The sequence below is a fragment of the Lepidochelys olivacea genome, assembly GCF_965140295.1.
Source record: "Lepidochelys olivacea isolate rLepOli2 genome assembly, chromosome: 1".
In the NCBI taxonomy this organism is placed as follows: domain Eukaryota; kingdom Metazoa; phylum Chordata; order Testudines; family Cheloniidae; genus Lepidochelys; species Lepidochelys olivacea.
The window spans coordinates 121190662-121208787 of NC_140411.1; the positions used below are offsets into that span (position 1 = coordinate 121190662).

The 18126-nt window shown below is 42.1% G+C and overlaps 1 protein-coding gene across 4 annotated transcripts in view; it reads left to right on the plus strand.

The window, feature by feature from the left end:
• CRACDL (CRACD like) overlaps positions 1 to 17723 on the plus strand; it is a 99699-nt gene extending 81976 nt beyond the window's left edge. For all 4 annotated transcript variants that reach the window (XM_084646274.1, XM_084646273.1, XM_084646275.1 and 1 more), the window contains 3 exons: positions 12625 to 12827; positions 14871 to 15018; positions 15515 to 17723. In XM_084646274.1, coding sequence (XP_084502400.1) covers positions 12625 to 12827; positions 14871 to 15018; positions 15515 to 15657 — 494 coding nt within the window. In that variant the 3' untranslated portion in view covers positions 15658 to 17723. The remainder of the gene's footprint in view (positions 1 to 12624; positions 12828 to 14870; positions 15019 to 15514) is intronic.
• The last annotated feature ends 403 nt before the right edge of the window (positions 17724 to 18126 follow it).

Below are 18126 nucleotides of genomic sequence, written 5' to 3' on the forward strand. Positions count from 1 at the left end.
CAAAGATTACCGTATATACTCAATCATAAGCCGGTTCATTTATAAGCCGACCAAGATGGATAAGTAAAAATGGAAAAATTTTATGACCCATTCGTAAGCTCACCTTATAATTCCCACCTTATCTGGGGAGGGCCAGGGAGGATGTCTCTGGCCTCACCACAGGCTGCTTCGGCGGGCTGGGCAGCGTGGCCAGAAGCAGAGAGACTCTGACCCCTCCTCTTCCCTTCTGGCTCTGCTGGCTGTGCTGCTTCTCCTTGCTCCCTCTGTTGGGGGGAGGAGCTGTGTCCCACCCCTCCCTCTCTATACCCGTTCATAAGCCGACCCCCTTCTCTGAATCTTCCCTTTTTTACTAAAAAAGATGCGGCTTATGAACGAGTATATACGATAATTACGTTTGTTGTGACATTTCTTTTCTTTGCAGTAGGAAGTAATCTCTCAGGTGTTTCATTGGCTGGTTCTTGCTCACATGCTCAAAGTCTAACTGGTCACCATATGTGGGGTCGGGAAGGAATTTTCTCCCACATCAGAATGCATGGCAATGACCTTGGGGTTTTTTTCGTCTTCATCTGCAGTATGTGGGCGCAGGTCACGTGCTGGGATTATCTGGTTATATCTCACAATCATTTCCTTGTCAACGCGGGGGCCTTCGAGACTGGTGCACCTCAGTCCTTCCTGTTCTCCCTGTGCACCTAATAGTCTAGTCTCCTGTGGACTGTAATACTTCAGTCTAATTTTGGATGTAAGGTTTACTGTGCAGTGCAGATGGTGGCCTGAGATGTACATGGGATCCAACTGGATGATTCATTGGTCCCTTCTGGCCTTACACGCTATGATTCTATTTCCATGGAGATGAATTGACTGTTGCAGGTAGCAATAAAAATAAACGCCCTCCAAACAGCTAAAATGTTGAAACACCTTATAACAGATCAGAAAGTCCCTATTTATGGAAAAACAGCAATAATTCACACACAGCCTGTTCCTTCTTCCACTTAAGTCAATGGGAGTTTTTCAGAATTGAGCTCATGGTGCTAATACACAAGGAAATCATGTAATCTCCAGAAATAAGATTAAACATGGTGTAAAACATTCAAATGATATATAAGTCAAGTTTTCAGAACGCTTGCTGCTCCTGAATTTTAAATTTTAAAAAATTAAAAATTCTGCACACAATATTTTAAAATTCTGCAAATTTTATTTGTCATAATAACCCTACATAATCACGCCAGTTTCAATTATTTTGATCATTTATTTCAAAATACCTGTCAGCAAGTATGTCTGTAACAATACAGAGGCACGCAAATTCTCCCAGGAATACAGAGTTAAAGAAACCCCTATGACAACCCAGTTCCCGTTTCTCTGGCCCCTTCCCTCCACCCCCTGAGCCCAGCCTGGGAGCCAGACACCCACAACCCTTCCCTCACCCCGAACCCAGCCACAGTGCCCCCCACAGCCAATACACCCAAACCTCCTTCCCTGCAAAGCCCAGCTGTGGGCCCCCCCTTGCCCATATACCCACACCCTTTCCCCCAGACACCCGCACCCTTTCCCCCCACCCGCGGCCCAGCTGCGGAGCTCCCCCTTGCCCAGATACTGGCTCTGCCAGGTCCAGCAGCCCCTAGTGGCGGCCAGAAGCACTGCAGCCCATTTCTGTGGGAGAAAGGAAATTATGTGCGCACAACATTAATTTCTGCAAAATTCTGCATTGCGCAGTGGTGCAGAATTCCCCCAGGAGTAAAAGATTGCAAATGTGTTACCTCAAATATGTGATTTGTTTTAAATGTGCTGTTTCCTTCTTTGGCACTGTGGAGTGTTCAGTGTCTCGGTTGCCATCCTCAGACCCTGAACCAGCTTCATTTCAGTGAATTTTTTTTAATTTATCCATAGGAGACCCAATACTGCAGGCACATCACACAAAACTCCCATTAATGGAGTTCCACACACACATAAGAACGGCCATACTGGATCAGACCAAAGGTCCATCAAGCCCAGTGTCCTGTCCTCTGACAGTGGCCAATTGCAGGTGCCCCAAAGGGAATGAACGGACCGGTTATCATCAAGTGATCCACGCCCTGTCACCCAATCCCAGCTTCTGGCAAACGGAGGCTAGGGACACCATTCCTGCCCATCCTGGCTAATAGCCATTGATGGACCTATCTTCCATGAATCTATCTAGCTCTCTTTTGAATCCTGTTATAGTATTGGCCTTCACAATGCCCTCTGGCAAGGAGTTCCAGAGGTTGACAGTGGAGTTCCAGAGGTTGACAGCTCTTCACAGTCTGCCTGGGACTTAACTATCTTGAGTAGTTTTGTATCATCTGCAAATTTTGCCACCTCACTGTTTACCTCTTTTTCCAGATCATTTATGAATATGTTAAATAGGACTGGGCCCAGTACAGATCCCTGGGGAACACCACTATTTTCCTCTTTCCATTCTGAAAACTAACTATTTATTCCTACCCTTTGTTTCCTATCTTTTAACCAGTTACCAATCTATGAGAGAACCTTCCCTCTTATCCCATCACTGCTTATTTTGCTTAAGAGCCTTTGATGAGGGACCTTGTCAAAGGCTTTCTGAAAATCTAAATACACTATATCCACTGGATCTCCTTTGTCCGCATGCTTGTTGACCTCCTCAAAGAATTCTAGTAAATTGATGAGGTATGATTTCCCTTTACAAAAACTATGTTGACTGTTTCCCAACAAATTATGTTCACCTATGTGTCTGACAATTTTGTTCTTTATGATTGTTTCAACCAATTTGCCCGGTACTGAAGTGAGGCTTATTGGCTTGCAGTTGCCAGGGTCACCTTTTTAAAAATTGGCATCACATTAGCTATCCTCCAGTCATTTGGTACAGAAGCTGATTTAAATGATAGGTTACAGATCACAGTTAGTAGTCCTGCATTTTCACATTTGAATTCCTTCAGAACTCTTGGGTGAATACCATCAGGTCCTGGAGACTTATTACTGTTTAGTTTATCAGTTTGTTCCAAAACCTCCTTTAATGACACCTCAATTTGGGACACTTCCTCAGATCTGTCACCCAAAAAGAATGGCTCAGGTTTGGGAATCTCCCTCACGTCCTCAACAGTGAAGACCGATGCAAAGAATTAATTTAGTTTCTTCGCAATGGCCTTATAGTCTTTGAGTGCTCCTTTAGCATCTCGATCGTCCAGTGACCCCACTGGTTGTTTAGCAGGCTTTCTGCTTCTGATGAATTTAAAAAAAAATTTTGGAGTCTTTGGCTAGCTGTTCTTCAAATTCTTTTTTTGTCTTTCTAATTATATCTTTACACTTCATTTGCCAGAGTTTATGCTCTTTTCTATTTTCCTCATTAGGATTTATCTTCCACTTTTTAAAGGATGTCTTTTTGCCTCATAGGCCTTGTTAGTGGCCTATGACCTCACACAAGCTTGCAAAAACACTTAAGCATGTATATCACTTTCCTCGCGTGAGTATTAACCCAACAGGTCTTTAAAATCTAAACTCGCATGAGGGAAGTTATGCACATCCCTCAATATTTGCAAGATCTGGGCCATCATTTGTAAAGTGACAAGGGAATGGCTTGTAGAATCGATGGCATGATATAAATATACCATGTATTCCCTTTTGTCTCTTAGGCCTGGTCTACACTGGGGGTGGGGATCAATCTAAGATACACAACTTCAGCTACGAGAATAGCGTAGCTGAAGTCAACATATCTTAGATAGACTTAGAATCATTTACTTCACGTCCTCTCGGCACAGGATTGATGGCCACTGCTCCCCCGTCGACTCTGCTTCCTCCTCTTGCAGTGGTGGAGTTTCGGAGTTGATGGCAGAGCAATCGGGAATCGATTTATCGCATCTATACTAGACAAGATAAATCGATCACTACCCGCCGATCCAGCGGGTAGTGTAGACATGGCCTTAGGATAAATGACTGTGTACAAACCTTAAAAACAACCCATCGCTGTAGGAGAACATTGTGTGTGCCTTTTGGAGCCACTGAAAAGTTATAAAAATAAAAGTAATTGACTTTTGTGTTGAGAAATTGTAGTAGGACTGACATTCTGGAAAGGAATTCAAGGAAGGAGAGTGAAAGAATATATTGTCCAGAAAATCCAGGCTTTGAAATTACAAGAAAAGTACTTCTCTCTTGTCTTTCTGCATAAAAAAGACTTTTTTTTATATCTAACCAGGATTGCATTAAAGCAATATATGTAGGAAGCTTACTTCTCTTCAAAAGAAGTTGTTTCTAGTTGTCTCATACAATTTTTTGATAGGGCTGTTTTCCAAGAAAGCAATAGACTTTTTGATGTAGAGGTAGCAGTTTTCTCTGTAATAAACTCTCTTGGAGGATCTATTATGGATCCAACCAAAATTTACAGCTCATGTTGCACAGCCGCTTAGAGGGGGGAAAAAAGATATCAGAGCTGCTTAGCAAAACCTTTCAGAGATGCTTAGTCTGATATGAAAGCATAAGGTGTGTACACTGAGAGAAACACATGGTATGTTAAAAAACAAAGGGAAAATATGTAGGCTGAGATATCCTAAATGTTATATACCTTATAAAGCCTGTCTTAAAGTAATTTGCTTATTTACGAATGAACAAAGATAAAGTAACATGGAATGAAATATGCATCCACAAACAGTATGTTATAAAACAATGATCCTGGTCGCCCCCTCTCCCTCCCCCCAAAAAAAATTTGCATTCGTTCTGAAAATATTTGCTTTTAAAAATATGCTTGGAATACATGACTTTGCTTGCATATTAAGGTCATGACTTTCAAAAAGGCCTCAAATTTAGTCTGACTTTGTACCTGCATGATGTTGTGGTGATGAATTATTATAGACCTATTTTACAGCCCTTCGATATGTAAGCACCTCATTTTCAGATACTTAGACATCTTAGTGCTATAAAATACATCTGTAATTTTTTGTGCCTGCAAATATTTGTGGACACAAAAATGGAGTAATATCTGAGGCTACCTCTGAAAAATTAAGCCTTACAGCTTCAGTTACTTTTAGTGTTAGAGAAAATAATTTTCAAATATATGGCAAGTGATATAGGACTGCAGATGGATAACAGTGGCCAATGATTATTTAATCATTCTCTTTTTCCATCTCTTACGAATGTGCAAAATCACCCACGCTCACCTAGTAAATATGTCAACAACAAAAGTTCCTTTTTTATCTCAAGATTAGTTCTACAGGTTTAATCTTATTGTTCAAATAACTAGAGATAAATATATTAAAGAATAACCTTCACATAATGGTATACAGTCTGATCCTGCAGTCTTTATGCAGGTAAAACTCCCTTTGCCAGATCAGGCCCATAGTCTTGAAGAAGGAAGAGAAATTCTGTTTGAGAAAAGTTTGAAAGCAGACGAAGACCTGCAAATTCGGCAGATAACATGCCCCTTTCTAAGTGTGCTCTTGTAAAGCACTAGCAGAATTAAGGGATTCTCACCTCAATATACATGTGGCTGGCAGTAGTTTTCCATTTATTGACACTTATTTCCAAAATGAGGGCAAACTTCATTCAAGAGGAGGAAGGAAATCCCATAGTTCTTTCAAAACCCCTTATGTCAAATTAGTTTTAAAGAAACAAATAAAAGATGCAGCCATGAGTGTGAACATATTCTGAATGACTGAATATGATTCTGAATCATCGCCCAGTACCCTTTATTACTTGACAAAGTTATTCAATAACTAATTATTTTTAAATATCTTAAATGATTTTTTTCTACCCAGTGAAGCAACAAGCAAAGAATAGTACTTAGCATTAATATAATGTTTTTAATCCATAGATCTCAAAGTGTAGTCCAAAGGTGGGTATCTTTAGCCCTATTTTACAGATGGGGAAACCAAGACACAGGGAGGTTTCATGGTATGCCCAATGTCAGACAACCCATAGAAGATCTAGGAAAAAAACCACATCTTCTGACTTCCAATCCTGTATCCTGCCCACTGGACACCATGTCTCTCTAAAAAGTAGAATGCACAAGTCTTGGAACTTTTGTGTGTTCTTCCTGTGAGTAATAAGCAGAAACAACAACTGAATTGTGCTTAAGACTTGATACCAAGTTTTACTGTAACTTGGCCTTAATTTAAAAAAAATTACTACCAAGGACTCTTGGTTCCACCGTGACTATCTCTATTCCCCAATCCTTTGACTTGCCACATCGCAAGTCATAAAAGCACATTGATAGCCCAATGACTGAAAGAGATAAGAAAGAAAAGTGTTATTCAAGGTGAATCAGAAGGCCAATGAACTGAGGAAAAAGGTGAGTGAAATATTTATTTTGTGGATAGCCACTGCATGCCATGGCTACTGGGCCTCCACTGCCCCTCAGAACCCCACACTTTTAAAGAAGAGTCTCAAATACTCTTTAGACTGCTACCTTATCCTCCCTTCCCCCAGCTTCCATTCTTTGTTGTATTCACCCGTTGTCTTTTATCACTTGCATAGACTGTAAGCTGTTTGGGACAGAGACTCTTTTATTATGTGTGTAGCCTGTCTAGCCATCCCCCCCTCCAATGGGGCCTCCATCCTTCACGGAAGCCTTTGGGAAACAGATATAATAAATAATCTGACACACTTGTTATGCTGCCTGCAGTAGCTCTGCCAAACTTGTTTGTAGAAGCGGTAGTAAATCCTGCACTGGCTAGGTCTCCTTTCTGAGTTGACAGTACTGTTCTACCTCTCTCTTTCCTGCCAGACTTGGCTTCTGTCATAGCAAAGACTATCACAAAAGCAAATGTACAGACTGGTTCCTTAAAACAGCCTCCTTCCCAAAGGATAAACAGATCAGCTATGGCTCCTAAGAATGCAACTGTCACAACTTTGCCATCCAGGGTCAGGTCCATACAGATTCAGATAATTTCTTTGAAAATAATTACAAAAAGCTGCTTGCCATTAGTACGAGAGTGCTCTCTTCCCATCTTTTGAGATGATAGCTGCCCCCCTAACATGGCTGACAGGGATGCTGAGTTTTTCAACCTTGAAGAAGTGTTATAAGAAGAACATAACTGCTTGATGTCATCTTCTCCTATTTATTTATAAACATTATTATTATGGTAACATCCTGTGATGGGGCAGACTAGACCCAGAGGCCACACCCTGTCCCAGAAAGGAGCCTAAGACAGTCTGCTGGCAGGGACCAGGGGAGCTGTGAAGGAGCTCCTGGCTGGCTGCTGGGACTGAGTAAGGACTGAGCCCAGGGAGGGCCACAAGAAGACTGTGACTTCAGGGAGGAAGCCCTGGGGCTACAGCACCATACTAGGGCCAGGACAAGGTAAAGACTATATACCCTGGAAGGGGTTTGTTCTGTCCCACATACAGTGTGTGTGACTTGGCTGGAGTGCTGAGTCACTGAAAAACCACCCGAGAAACCACTGACATAAACTAAACAATTGCAGACACACCCAACTAGAAGAGGGTGCTCATGAGAGGTGGGTACCGCCCCATTACACACCCAAAGACACCAATGCATTACTATTGTGCTAGGCACTGTCTACACTAATAGCAAAAAAACATGGTCCAAGTATATACGATGAGAGACAGTAGATGCTTACAGACAAACTAACAGGAGAACAAGGTAACAACGAGACTATTATGTTTAGCACAATAAGCAGTGATCACAACATGTCAGCTGTCTAGTCATTGTAGATTGTTTTGAAGTATCACTTCAGAGGTGAGTTTTGAGGGCAGTTGAAGAAGGACAATAAGGTAACTTTGTGGTTTTTACAGAGAGTTTCTAGCGCCCATAAGAGACAGTCCAGGAGAAAGTACAAAAGTGGGAATTCTGGCATCACTGGCAGCATGGAAGGAGATGTCAAATGCTCAATATCCTATAAGAGATGTTAGATCAGAGGCAAGCCATGAGGATCTTCAAAGTGAAGGCAAGTCATTTTTGTTTGATGCAGTGGGAGTCAGTAGAGGGACACAAAGGGGTGTGTGTGTGTGAGACATGGTTAAAGCGATGAGCCAGGAATGATCTTTGTAGCAGAACTTTGAATGGATTTAAGATGGCATTTGTCAAGGCCATAAAGAAGGAGGATACAGTAGTGCAGAGTGAGATGTGGGCCTAAATTAATGTTTTAGGTGTGTGGACAGAGAGGAAAGGCGCTGATCTTAGAGACACTCCAGAGGAGGGAGCAGTAGGTTTGATACGTGGCTTAGTCATATGTGTCTAGAAAGACAGCTGCTCAGTTTATACACCTGAGTGAGCAGGAGGGTGGTGAGGGAGGATGGTGGCAGTGTGCATAATTACTGAAGTAGGGGAAGGGAGAGGGCTTGGGTGAAAAGATTAAGAGCTCAGTTTTTGCCATATTGAGTGTAAGTTGATGGATGGACAGCTACCAGGAAATGCTGAAGAAACAGATGGAGACTTTAGTTTGGATGTAAGGTTATATGAATAAGTGATTTAGGATTAAACTTGCCACCTTGTCCATTACCACAGGGGTGACCTCAACTTATTACGGGATGGGGGTGGGGTGGGGGAATGGATGGTTCCCCTCCAAGTGCTGGTAAATGTGTCTTATCTGGGCAACCCCAGACGTTAATTGTTATTATTAATCATGTTTCTGATGGTAGTGCCTAAGGGCCAGCCAAGAACAGGCTCCATTGTGCTAGGCACCATACCAACACAGAGAAGTAGACACTCCCTGCCCTAAAGAGTTTATAGTCAAAACAGACAAGACAGACACAGGGTGGGGAAAGGTGTGAAAGCAGAGTGAACAATGTGGTGGCAGCAAACAGCATGTTAGTGCCATGGGTTTTTTTTTATTTTTATTTTTTTTAGTTTAGTTTAGTTTAGTTGGAGAGGGTGAGCAAAAGGGAAAGGGGACATAGAAGGGGATGAGGGGGGCAGAGCAGTAGAGAAGAGAGTAAGAGGGGCAGGTGTGACGTGACTGGGAGGGAGGGAGAGGGTTGGAGCCAGTCAGCAAAGGGCAGAGAACGTCCAGTCAGGTCTGTAGAAAGGTCTCTGAGTGCCCAAATGCCCCTGCTTTGGCTGCTTCAATGATGATGTAAGCGTTTATACAAAGTGGAACAGCTTCAACCAGAGAGACTGAGAGAAACACTTCAGAACTGAACCCAGGTCTCCCATATCCCAGGCAAGTGCTCTTATCACTGGGCTAAAAGATATTAGGAAGGTGCCACCATTACCTCTTTCTCCTTCTTGTCTGGTGTTTCTTGCAAAACAAAAAATCGTAGACACCTGACTCCAGGAGAAGGTTCACAGCTATGGATTCCAAGCAGAGATAGGTGCCTCCCTCCACCCTGAGTTTAGGCATTCAAGTCCCAAAGAGGAGTGGGGCTTAGGATACACCTTCTCATTGGCATCTGCTGCTGGCTCGCTTTGGCAGGGAGCCACCTAGCATTCTGGCTTTTGTGGATCCCATTCTTAGGCACCTCTCTCTCCCTATTTGTTGTATAGGGAGCCTGGGTACCTAACTCAGGCTTTGTTGATTCCAGTGATTTTTCTAGGCACCTAAAAATTATGCAGTCTGTTTGTGAATCTGGGCTTTCATCTCTAGAGAGTGGTGAGAATCAGTGAGAGAATCATCTGGTTCCAGTTGTAGTAGCACTGTCCCAAGTTACCCAGCGGTTTCTAAACCTCTCTAGCACTTATGCTTAAGAAGCATTAGACACGTTTTGCTCTGCTAAACTTCCCTGTGAAATCTTCCTCACTTGGTGGTTGGTGGCAAACTGCCTGTTAAAAGGAATCTTTCTGTCAAAACCACAGTAGTGGTTACAGATACCAGTCATCTGGGCTGTGGGGCTCTGTGGGACGCAGGATGATTCAGCGGAAACGGTCATTTTGGGAGAAAAGAATGTATTAGAACATGGGGGCTCATGAGGCAAGCACTGTTAGCTTTCAGGGAGTCCTGCATAGTGAAACCAGTGCTATCCTGGGCAGAAAAGCAACCAGTGCTGCATTATTTGAATAAACAGGCACCTGCAGTATTTTCTTGTGGGAGGAGTCTAATTTTGCAGGGGAATCCAGTCACCTAAGCAATGATCTGAGCCATATTGCAGTTCTCTCCGCAGAACTTCCTGTTACAGTGTACTACTGCTGGCCTGGAGTTGGAGAGATTAATCCTTGTGCACGAGAGCTTTTCCCTCTCAAATAGCTGACACTCTATCTTAAGAGTTCAAGTACCACCACTGTTGGTTGGAGACCATGGGAAATATTTTTCTTGGTGTCACTCCAAAGCCGTTACCATTACCTCCTGCTTGCATTCTGGCATTCTGGCTTTTGTTTAAAATTGCTTTTCTGTCAGAATCCCTCAGCTCTGAGCTTCCACCCTCAGAGCTATCTGAGTAAGGGTGTCTGGGCACCCGGTTGACTCATGTCCCTTAGTGATCAGCTGCCTTCAGGTAGTTTCTCTTAACAAGCCCCCGGGTGAGACACCTCATCCTTGTTGTCTGGATTATTCCTTCACTCCCTTGGAGTCCCTGTGCGCTGTACACCAGAGAATGACAACTTCTGACAATATTTTTCCTGGCTGCTGAGGTTTCTGTGAGAAGAGAGAGTAACAGTTCTGCAGCTCTGTGTTTTCATCTTTTCTTTCTTATTTTAGACAGTGATGACAATTTTTTTTTAAGAATTGCCCTTTTCTTCATTCCTGTCCAAGACCAATCATCTACTTTCACCTCTTCCGGGAGGTGTAATGCCCAGCTATGGACAGCCTTGCCTAGTGGTCAGGGCACGAGGACTGCCTAATGGTTGAAACAGGGACAGCCATGCCTAGAACCCTGAGTCAGGAGCCAAGTTATTGAACCTGGGGAGTGAGCCGGAGCCAGAAACCAGGAGCCAAGGGCCAGAGCCGTGTTCAGAAACTGAATGCCAAGTCCAGGGAGCGAGCAAGAGTCAAAACTCAGGAATCAAAGGTCGGAGCTGAAGTATCAACCAGAGTAGGAGCAGGGACAGGAGCCAGGAATGGGAACTGGGAGCAGGAATCGGGCACCAGAAGCAGTCTGGAGAAAGGGCTAGGAGCAAGGGAGAGCAGAGAACAGGACCAGAACTACAGTTGCAACCATGGAATGCTATGGAGCAGCTGGGTATCCAGGCCTGTTGCAGAGTTTAAGTCTGTGCCTCCTGGAATCTTCAGGCAATCAAGAGACCATGTTCATCAGCAGAATCAGCTGAGGGCCATGAGCAGGGGCTGGGTGGGTCCTTGGCAGGAGGTAATATTACTCAGGCTTTGCTCTTCCCTTTCTAACAACCAGGAGTGCTTCTGGCACACACTTGGTGTCAGCCTGCAAAAGTTTATCCTAAAAGAACCAATGGGTTAGGTCAGCTTAACTACATCACTCAGAGGGGTGGATTTTTCACATCCCTGAGTGAGGTAGCTGGGTCAACCTAACTTTTTAATGTAGACCAGTCTACAGTGCTGACACCAGTGGGGTGACTCTTCTGACAATTTACTGTCTGATTTTTTTTCCCCCCACATACTGTCTCTCTTTTGTCATGCTTGTCTTAATTGAAAACTGGGTAGCGTTAGAATACTACCCTGAGGAGTTGTGTTAACTAATACAGTGTTAAACATGACTTTGCAGGCAGTGAAGACAAGTCATAGTAAACATCCTGTCCAGTGATTGTGCTTAAGCCTTTGGTTCCAGTAGAATTTACTCATGTCCAGAAAAAACTATGTAAAACACAATGGTCCCTGTAACACTCACTGCAACAGCAAGTTGAGCATCACATTAGTTAATATGTCTGCAAGGTTGTGTTCTAACACAACCTAATTTTCTAGTGAAGACAAGTCCTACAGGACTGCCTGACTGCTCCCAAGAATCCCAGACGTTAGTACCAGAGACTGCAGAAGTTAGGATTTCGTCTGTAAATGTTGTTCCTGTATTTCATACACCAGTCTGAAATGGCACTCTCTGACAGTATTGATTTTTCAGTTACTAGTGATACATAAGTGCCTGATACTTTAAGACTTGATCCTGCTGCCATCAACATCAATGGCAAGACTTCCATTGACTTTCTGTGTAGAGAGCAGGCCCACAGGTAGTTAGTGTTTTAGGGTTAGTGTTACTTTTCTTGTACCTTTTAAGCACTGTGAGATTAACTTGTTGTTTAGTTAGGAGTAAGCGCTATTTCTGCTTGATGGACCAAATTCACCCCTGGTGTAAGTGGGTGCAGCTATTTAAGTCAATGGAATTTCCACTCATTCACTTACCCCAGCAGTGAAACTGGCCTGATGCATTCATTGTTGTGGCTTTCCATTTTAACATTTCTCTCTTCTTCAGTGCGATGGAAGCATTGCCTTGGTATTTAGGAGAGAGAGAGCAAGAACAAGAGTGGTCAACTGTTGTCAGTTTGCAATTGACAGTTGCAGTGTTGATGTAATTTGACTGGTGCTGCTTTATATCGCTCCTATGACAGGAGTGACACGGTCAAAGATACAAAAGATACAAAGATACAGGAGCATCACTTACAAATAAAATTGTAATTTAGCAAAGTGAATAAGAAACAGTAATATCAAAACTCCTCAAGGGGTCAAAATAAAATGTTCTTTAATCACATTTTCTGTAATAACAAATCTGAAATGAGAAAGTGGAGGAGCTAAAATGAATTAAGGTTTACTTTCAAATAACCTTGTTTCCAAATGTTTCTGTCAACAGAGAAGGCTGTGCCTTCCCCAGTGATTACAGCAGACTCTCCAGGAGGAACTGACAGCCAGTCCACACCAGCCTGGATTACTATAGCAAGACAGAAGCAAAGGGGCATGCAACAAGAGCTGGAGCCTACTAAAGAAGAGAAACTTGTGGCTCAAGACATTAAGTCAGATACAGAAAAACAAAATAAGGAGAGGGAAAGAATGGAGGTGCTTACAGGAAAACTTGTTTAATGCTTTTGTGTAAAATTGCTGTTGTATTCTTGGTTTGGATCACTTGCTATTAAATAATTGTGTAAAATCTAATTATTATTGATACTTAATTGCAAAGGCTCTGATCCTGCAAACACTTGTGCACATGCATAGTCCCATGACTACTCTCATGAATAATTTTACATATGTGAGTGGTTGTGGGATTGCTCCTTGAGTGTAAAATTACTCATCTGCTTAAATGCTGGCAGGATCAGGCCTAGCTTTGTGTATATATACACTGAAGTAAATTGACTGATGTGCTAAATTGTGCAATCCCTACTGAGGGAATCTGTTCTTTTTGTGTGTATTTAACCCCCCCCCCCACACACACACACACATATTTCATAGTAATCCAAAATCTTCTCAGTGATTTAAGCCTGACAGAGCAACTTGGTTTCAAAACTGCCTAGTCAACAATTTTCAGGGTCTGGAGAAATTAAATAAGGTAAAAATAACTTTTCTGTTTGAAACTCAGTGACAATACCAAGATCTTGTGAAGGCCAAGTCTATAACAGGGTTCAAAAAGAAATAGATAAGTTCATGGAGGATAGGTCCATTTATGGCTATTAGCCATGATGGGCAGGGATGGTGTCCCTACCCTCTGTTTACCAGAAGCTGGGAATGGGCGACAGGGGATGAATCACTTGATGATTACCTGTTCTGTTCATGCCCTCTGAAGCACCTGGCATTGGCCACTGTCAGCAGACAGGATACTGGGCTAGATGGACCATTGGTCTGACCCAGTGTGGCCATTCTTATGTTTTTATATATGTTCTTATGCTCTAGATTTTGGCTCTTTGTACTGTGATAAATCAGACTTACATGTGATGGTGACACTGGATATTAGCTAGCATTGCCTCTTAGAAAATTCATGTTAAATAATTCCTTACATGAAGCTCTCCTGATAGAAAGTAAAAAGAAAAGGAGTACTTGTGGCACCTTAGAGACTAACAGATTTATTTGAGCATAAGCTTTGAGGTTAGTGTATTGTATTCTAAAATTTTAAAATAGGCCTCTCTACAGGATGACAAACGATAAATAACGGCAGTGTGATTAACAAGAAATGTTCCCTAATGATGTGTCCAGATGAGATTATAAACCATAATAATGTTTGTACACGTTCACTACACTTAAAACATAGTGGGTCAAATCATCCCCTATTGAGAAATTCCTTCTTAAAGGCCAGAAATCTCCTGATTTCAAGTTGCATTGTATCCTGCAGATTGCACCATGTGGACTGGTTCCATACAACAGCTAAGGGACACGATCCTTCTAGCCTGTAGGTACCCCAAGATCCTGCTGACCATAGGGCATGAAGCTCAATGCCACTCTACTGCTCCTGTTATCTCTGTCACACATGGTAACAGGGTTCCTTCCAGAAACATACTACCATGAATTCCCACCACGGGGGAGTTTCACCAGACAGTAGGGGAACCCAAGGGAGAATATGCTGACGTGGTCAGCATTGCCTTCCTTAAGGAAATCCATGAGGATCTGAAGGAAATTGTGCCTCAAAGAACATCTAATCCCATCCCTAGCTGCCTCCACCACCACAGAGTTCTCAACTCATGGAGTTGGGGAGAAGAAAGGGAAACCTATGGTAAAGCCACAACTCCTGCAGTGTGCACCAGAAACCATTTTCTGCCAGGCGTGACTTCTCCCTATTCACATTAGCAGAGGGATGCATATGGCCGAGAGTAAATTTGCAGTGAAAATAACAACCTTCTGCAATCATTGCTGTAAATAAGACAAAATACAGAGGCACTTTTTTAAATTGCAAAATTAGCGTCCTGGAAACAAATCTCAAAATGTTAAAGCTTTATGAACTGGTGATAACTTGAGTGAAATAAATGGAACAAGTGTGTGACAAGACTTTTCCATGGTTATGCAGGAGCGTGTTTTTCTCTCCTGTGTTGCTCATGTTCTTTTAAATTCCCACTGTTCATTTTCACTGAATTATTTAAAACATTTCTACCTGCTTTTTTCCCCCAATGTAATTAGGGGTCAATGAAGCAACAAGCAAACTTCATCAGGAGCAAACCGTCACATTTAGGACCTAAAACTTCATCTGAAGAACAGAGGAATGAGACAAAGTCTGACATGAACGAGCCTCTGCCAAGAGCCAACTTGCTGTCGCATCATGTGCCTGGTATGAAAACAAATGCTTGAAATACTAATGTAGGCTCCAATCCTGCAGACTCTGAAGCGTGTGGATGACTTTGCTCATATGAGCAAAATTGCCCATGGATCCAGTGTTTGCAGGATCCATGCCACAGTGACTTGTCTCTTTCCCACTTCTCACTGTCTGCAGTGAGAGCAAGAATTGTAATTGTTTCTTTAACACTAGTTTCCAAAGTTTTACTTTGAGGAATGCTGCTTATGATGGGCTAATTCTCAGTTAAATCAATGTGAGTTGGGGGCATTGGACACTTCACTGGATTGGGACCTAGATGCATTGCCCCTGTTAGAGGAAGTCAAGTGCATGCAAATGTTGCATTTTGATCTGTAGTACCATTTTAATTCTTTGCTAATGCACTGTAGAATAAGTTTCCATGTGAAATGAAAAGGTTTATTTAAAGAAACAGGTGAGGTCTGTAGTTGAGCATCAAGCTAACACAATGTAAATATGTTTTTCTTCACACTAGCTCAATCCTCAGTGCTGATAGAGAGAGAAGAAATGAACCAGTTTAAGAAAGTCAGTCATTCTGCTCCAGATCAGCCATCATGGATGGAACTTGCCAAAAAGAAATCACAAGCTTGGAGTGATATGCCGCAGATTATAAAATAGGGTGATACATCTCAGACTAATAGTACATGCTATTTTGGATAATTCAGTAGTCCACGTAATTGAACTTCTATAGATTAGTTAATCACAATGAAGAATCTATGGTACATCAGAAGGGTTTTGTTATAAAGCTTTGAAAAAAAGAGTGCAATAAGTGCAGTCAAAAAGTTTACCTTAAACCTTCTGTAACAATCCGGACAGCACTAGAAATGGTTTAAGAATAAGCTTCTTTAAGGACATACTTACACCTACTTAGAAAAACATTCTGCCTATATACATTGTGTATTTCCCCTCCAACCCCAATTAAATTTGCATAAAACCAGTATCTTTGTTAAATCTTGTTGAACTTTTTGTTGCAAATATTGTTACACGGCTCATTATCTATTTGTGTATTGTCCACTGATCAGATCATGATAATATAAATCTGTTTAACTGGCATTATCTGACAGACACTCTTTAAAAATGTTTGGGCCAATGAGGTATTCATGACTTGTTTTCAGTGAGTACTCTATCAGATATTCAGAATTTGCTGTTTGAATTGTGTGATTGGTTAGCTGAGTCACATGGTATGGTTTCTGTTTTCTGATTTGATTCCTGAGGTATGAATAAACTTGTTTGTGCATGAAAATGGACAAAAATTCCTCCTGAAATATTTGCCTGAACAAAACGGGCTCCACAAATGGGCACAGAAAAGCAAGCAAAGAGGAAACAAATGTGTTCAGATTGAATTGGAATCCCATGTATGTATTCATGAATGCTCTTCTCCAGAATTCACCCAAATGCGCATGTTCTGTTTTTTATGGAAATTCATCATATTGGTTTGTGGCACCATATTCAGTGGCAATGGATATGCTTATGATATCAAAGATGAAGATTATGAATTCAGATAAAGATTAACGAGCCACCGTATGGGACTTGTTGAGCCCAAACTCAAATGTTACAAAACCAGGAACTGAACAGTTAAGGTGCTTCTTCAAACACAATACAACCTCCCAGCCTTAACTCTGCCCTCATCTGAATGGCAAAAGGGACTGGGAATAGCACAGTATGTTAACAAGCTGTAACAATACTATTTTCATTGTGCCCACCGCAACTCCAAATCAGGATCCCTATTTATGCAGTTTCATGGGCCTCTCTGCTGGTTGTGTAGCAACATTGACATGGGGAAGTAATTGCTGCTGGTTGATAGAGATCACGCTGAATTTATTGTACTTCCTCTCTTCCTGCTGTACAATCACAAAGAAACTAACAACAATCCATTAGGAAATTTCCTAACATTAGTGTCCTCCTGTTAAGGGAAACAGTCTGTCCTCCCATAAAAACACTAGAGCAGTGGTTCTCAGACTGTGGATCAGGACCCCAAAGTGAGTTGTGACCCCATTTTAATGGGGTCACCAGAGTTGAAGCCCAAGCCCAACTGCCTGGAGTTGAAGCCCGAGGGCTTCAGCCCTCGGTGGTGGGGCTCAAGTTACAGGCCCTCTGCCTGGGGCTGAAGCCCTTGGGCTTGGGCCCCCAACACCCAGGACAGTGGGGCTTGGGCTCTGCCTGCCGCCCACCTGGGGCAGCAGGACTCGGGCGGGCTCAGGCTTCAGTCCCCCCTCCTGGGGTTATGTAGTTATTTTTGTTCTCTGAAGGGGGTCGTGGTGCAATGAAGTTTGAGAACCCCTGCACTAGAGTAAGGCTGGGTGGTTGTGCTATATCTATTTAGCAACACCTTGATGTTCACTTCCTAGTTTTTATAAATTTATGGGGGGCGGGGTTTCCTGCCAGACTATTCTTTGCAGGGATATGTAGGGAAACTTTAACTTAGAATGTCCTGGTTTTCTAACCCATGAGTCTGAGATTTTGAAATCTCATGTTTCATAAGGGTCTGGGGTGCAGAAGGCAGTATGTGTTTTAATCAACTTTAATAAAGCGTTTGTAAATCAACTTAGATAAAGAATAAGACATTGACGCATATGAACACTTGAGATAAATAAGCTGTTTTCATCAGATCTCCTTACTACTAGAAAATGAGGGAAATAAAACAGAATATATGGGTAAAAAGCATGTTTTTGAAGATTTTCAGTTTGGCGTTAGTTGCTCTTTAGATATTCTAGTAAGTGTATAGTACAACTCATTTATTTAAAGAATAAAAACAGAATAGAGCTTCTGTTAAAAAGGTAAATGTCATCATTTGTATCACAGAATTTAAAATGTTTGTCAGTCTTTTGAAAACATAAATATGAATCTGCTGTTAATGTGTCTAGTCTTGCAGTTCTTATTCGGGCAAAACTCCCACCGATCTCATTGGAATCACAAAATTCAAGACAACAGCTTTTGTAAATGTTCGGAAACCAGGAGTAGGAGAAGTTTAGCAATTCAGTCTTAAAGGCAGACTCCTGTGGATTTGGGGGTAATCTTAAAAATGTGAAAATCATCCTCATCAACTGTATATTGGTCATGTTAAAAGTGGAAATGTATTCAAGCACA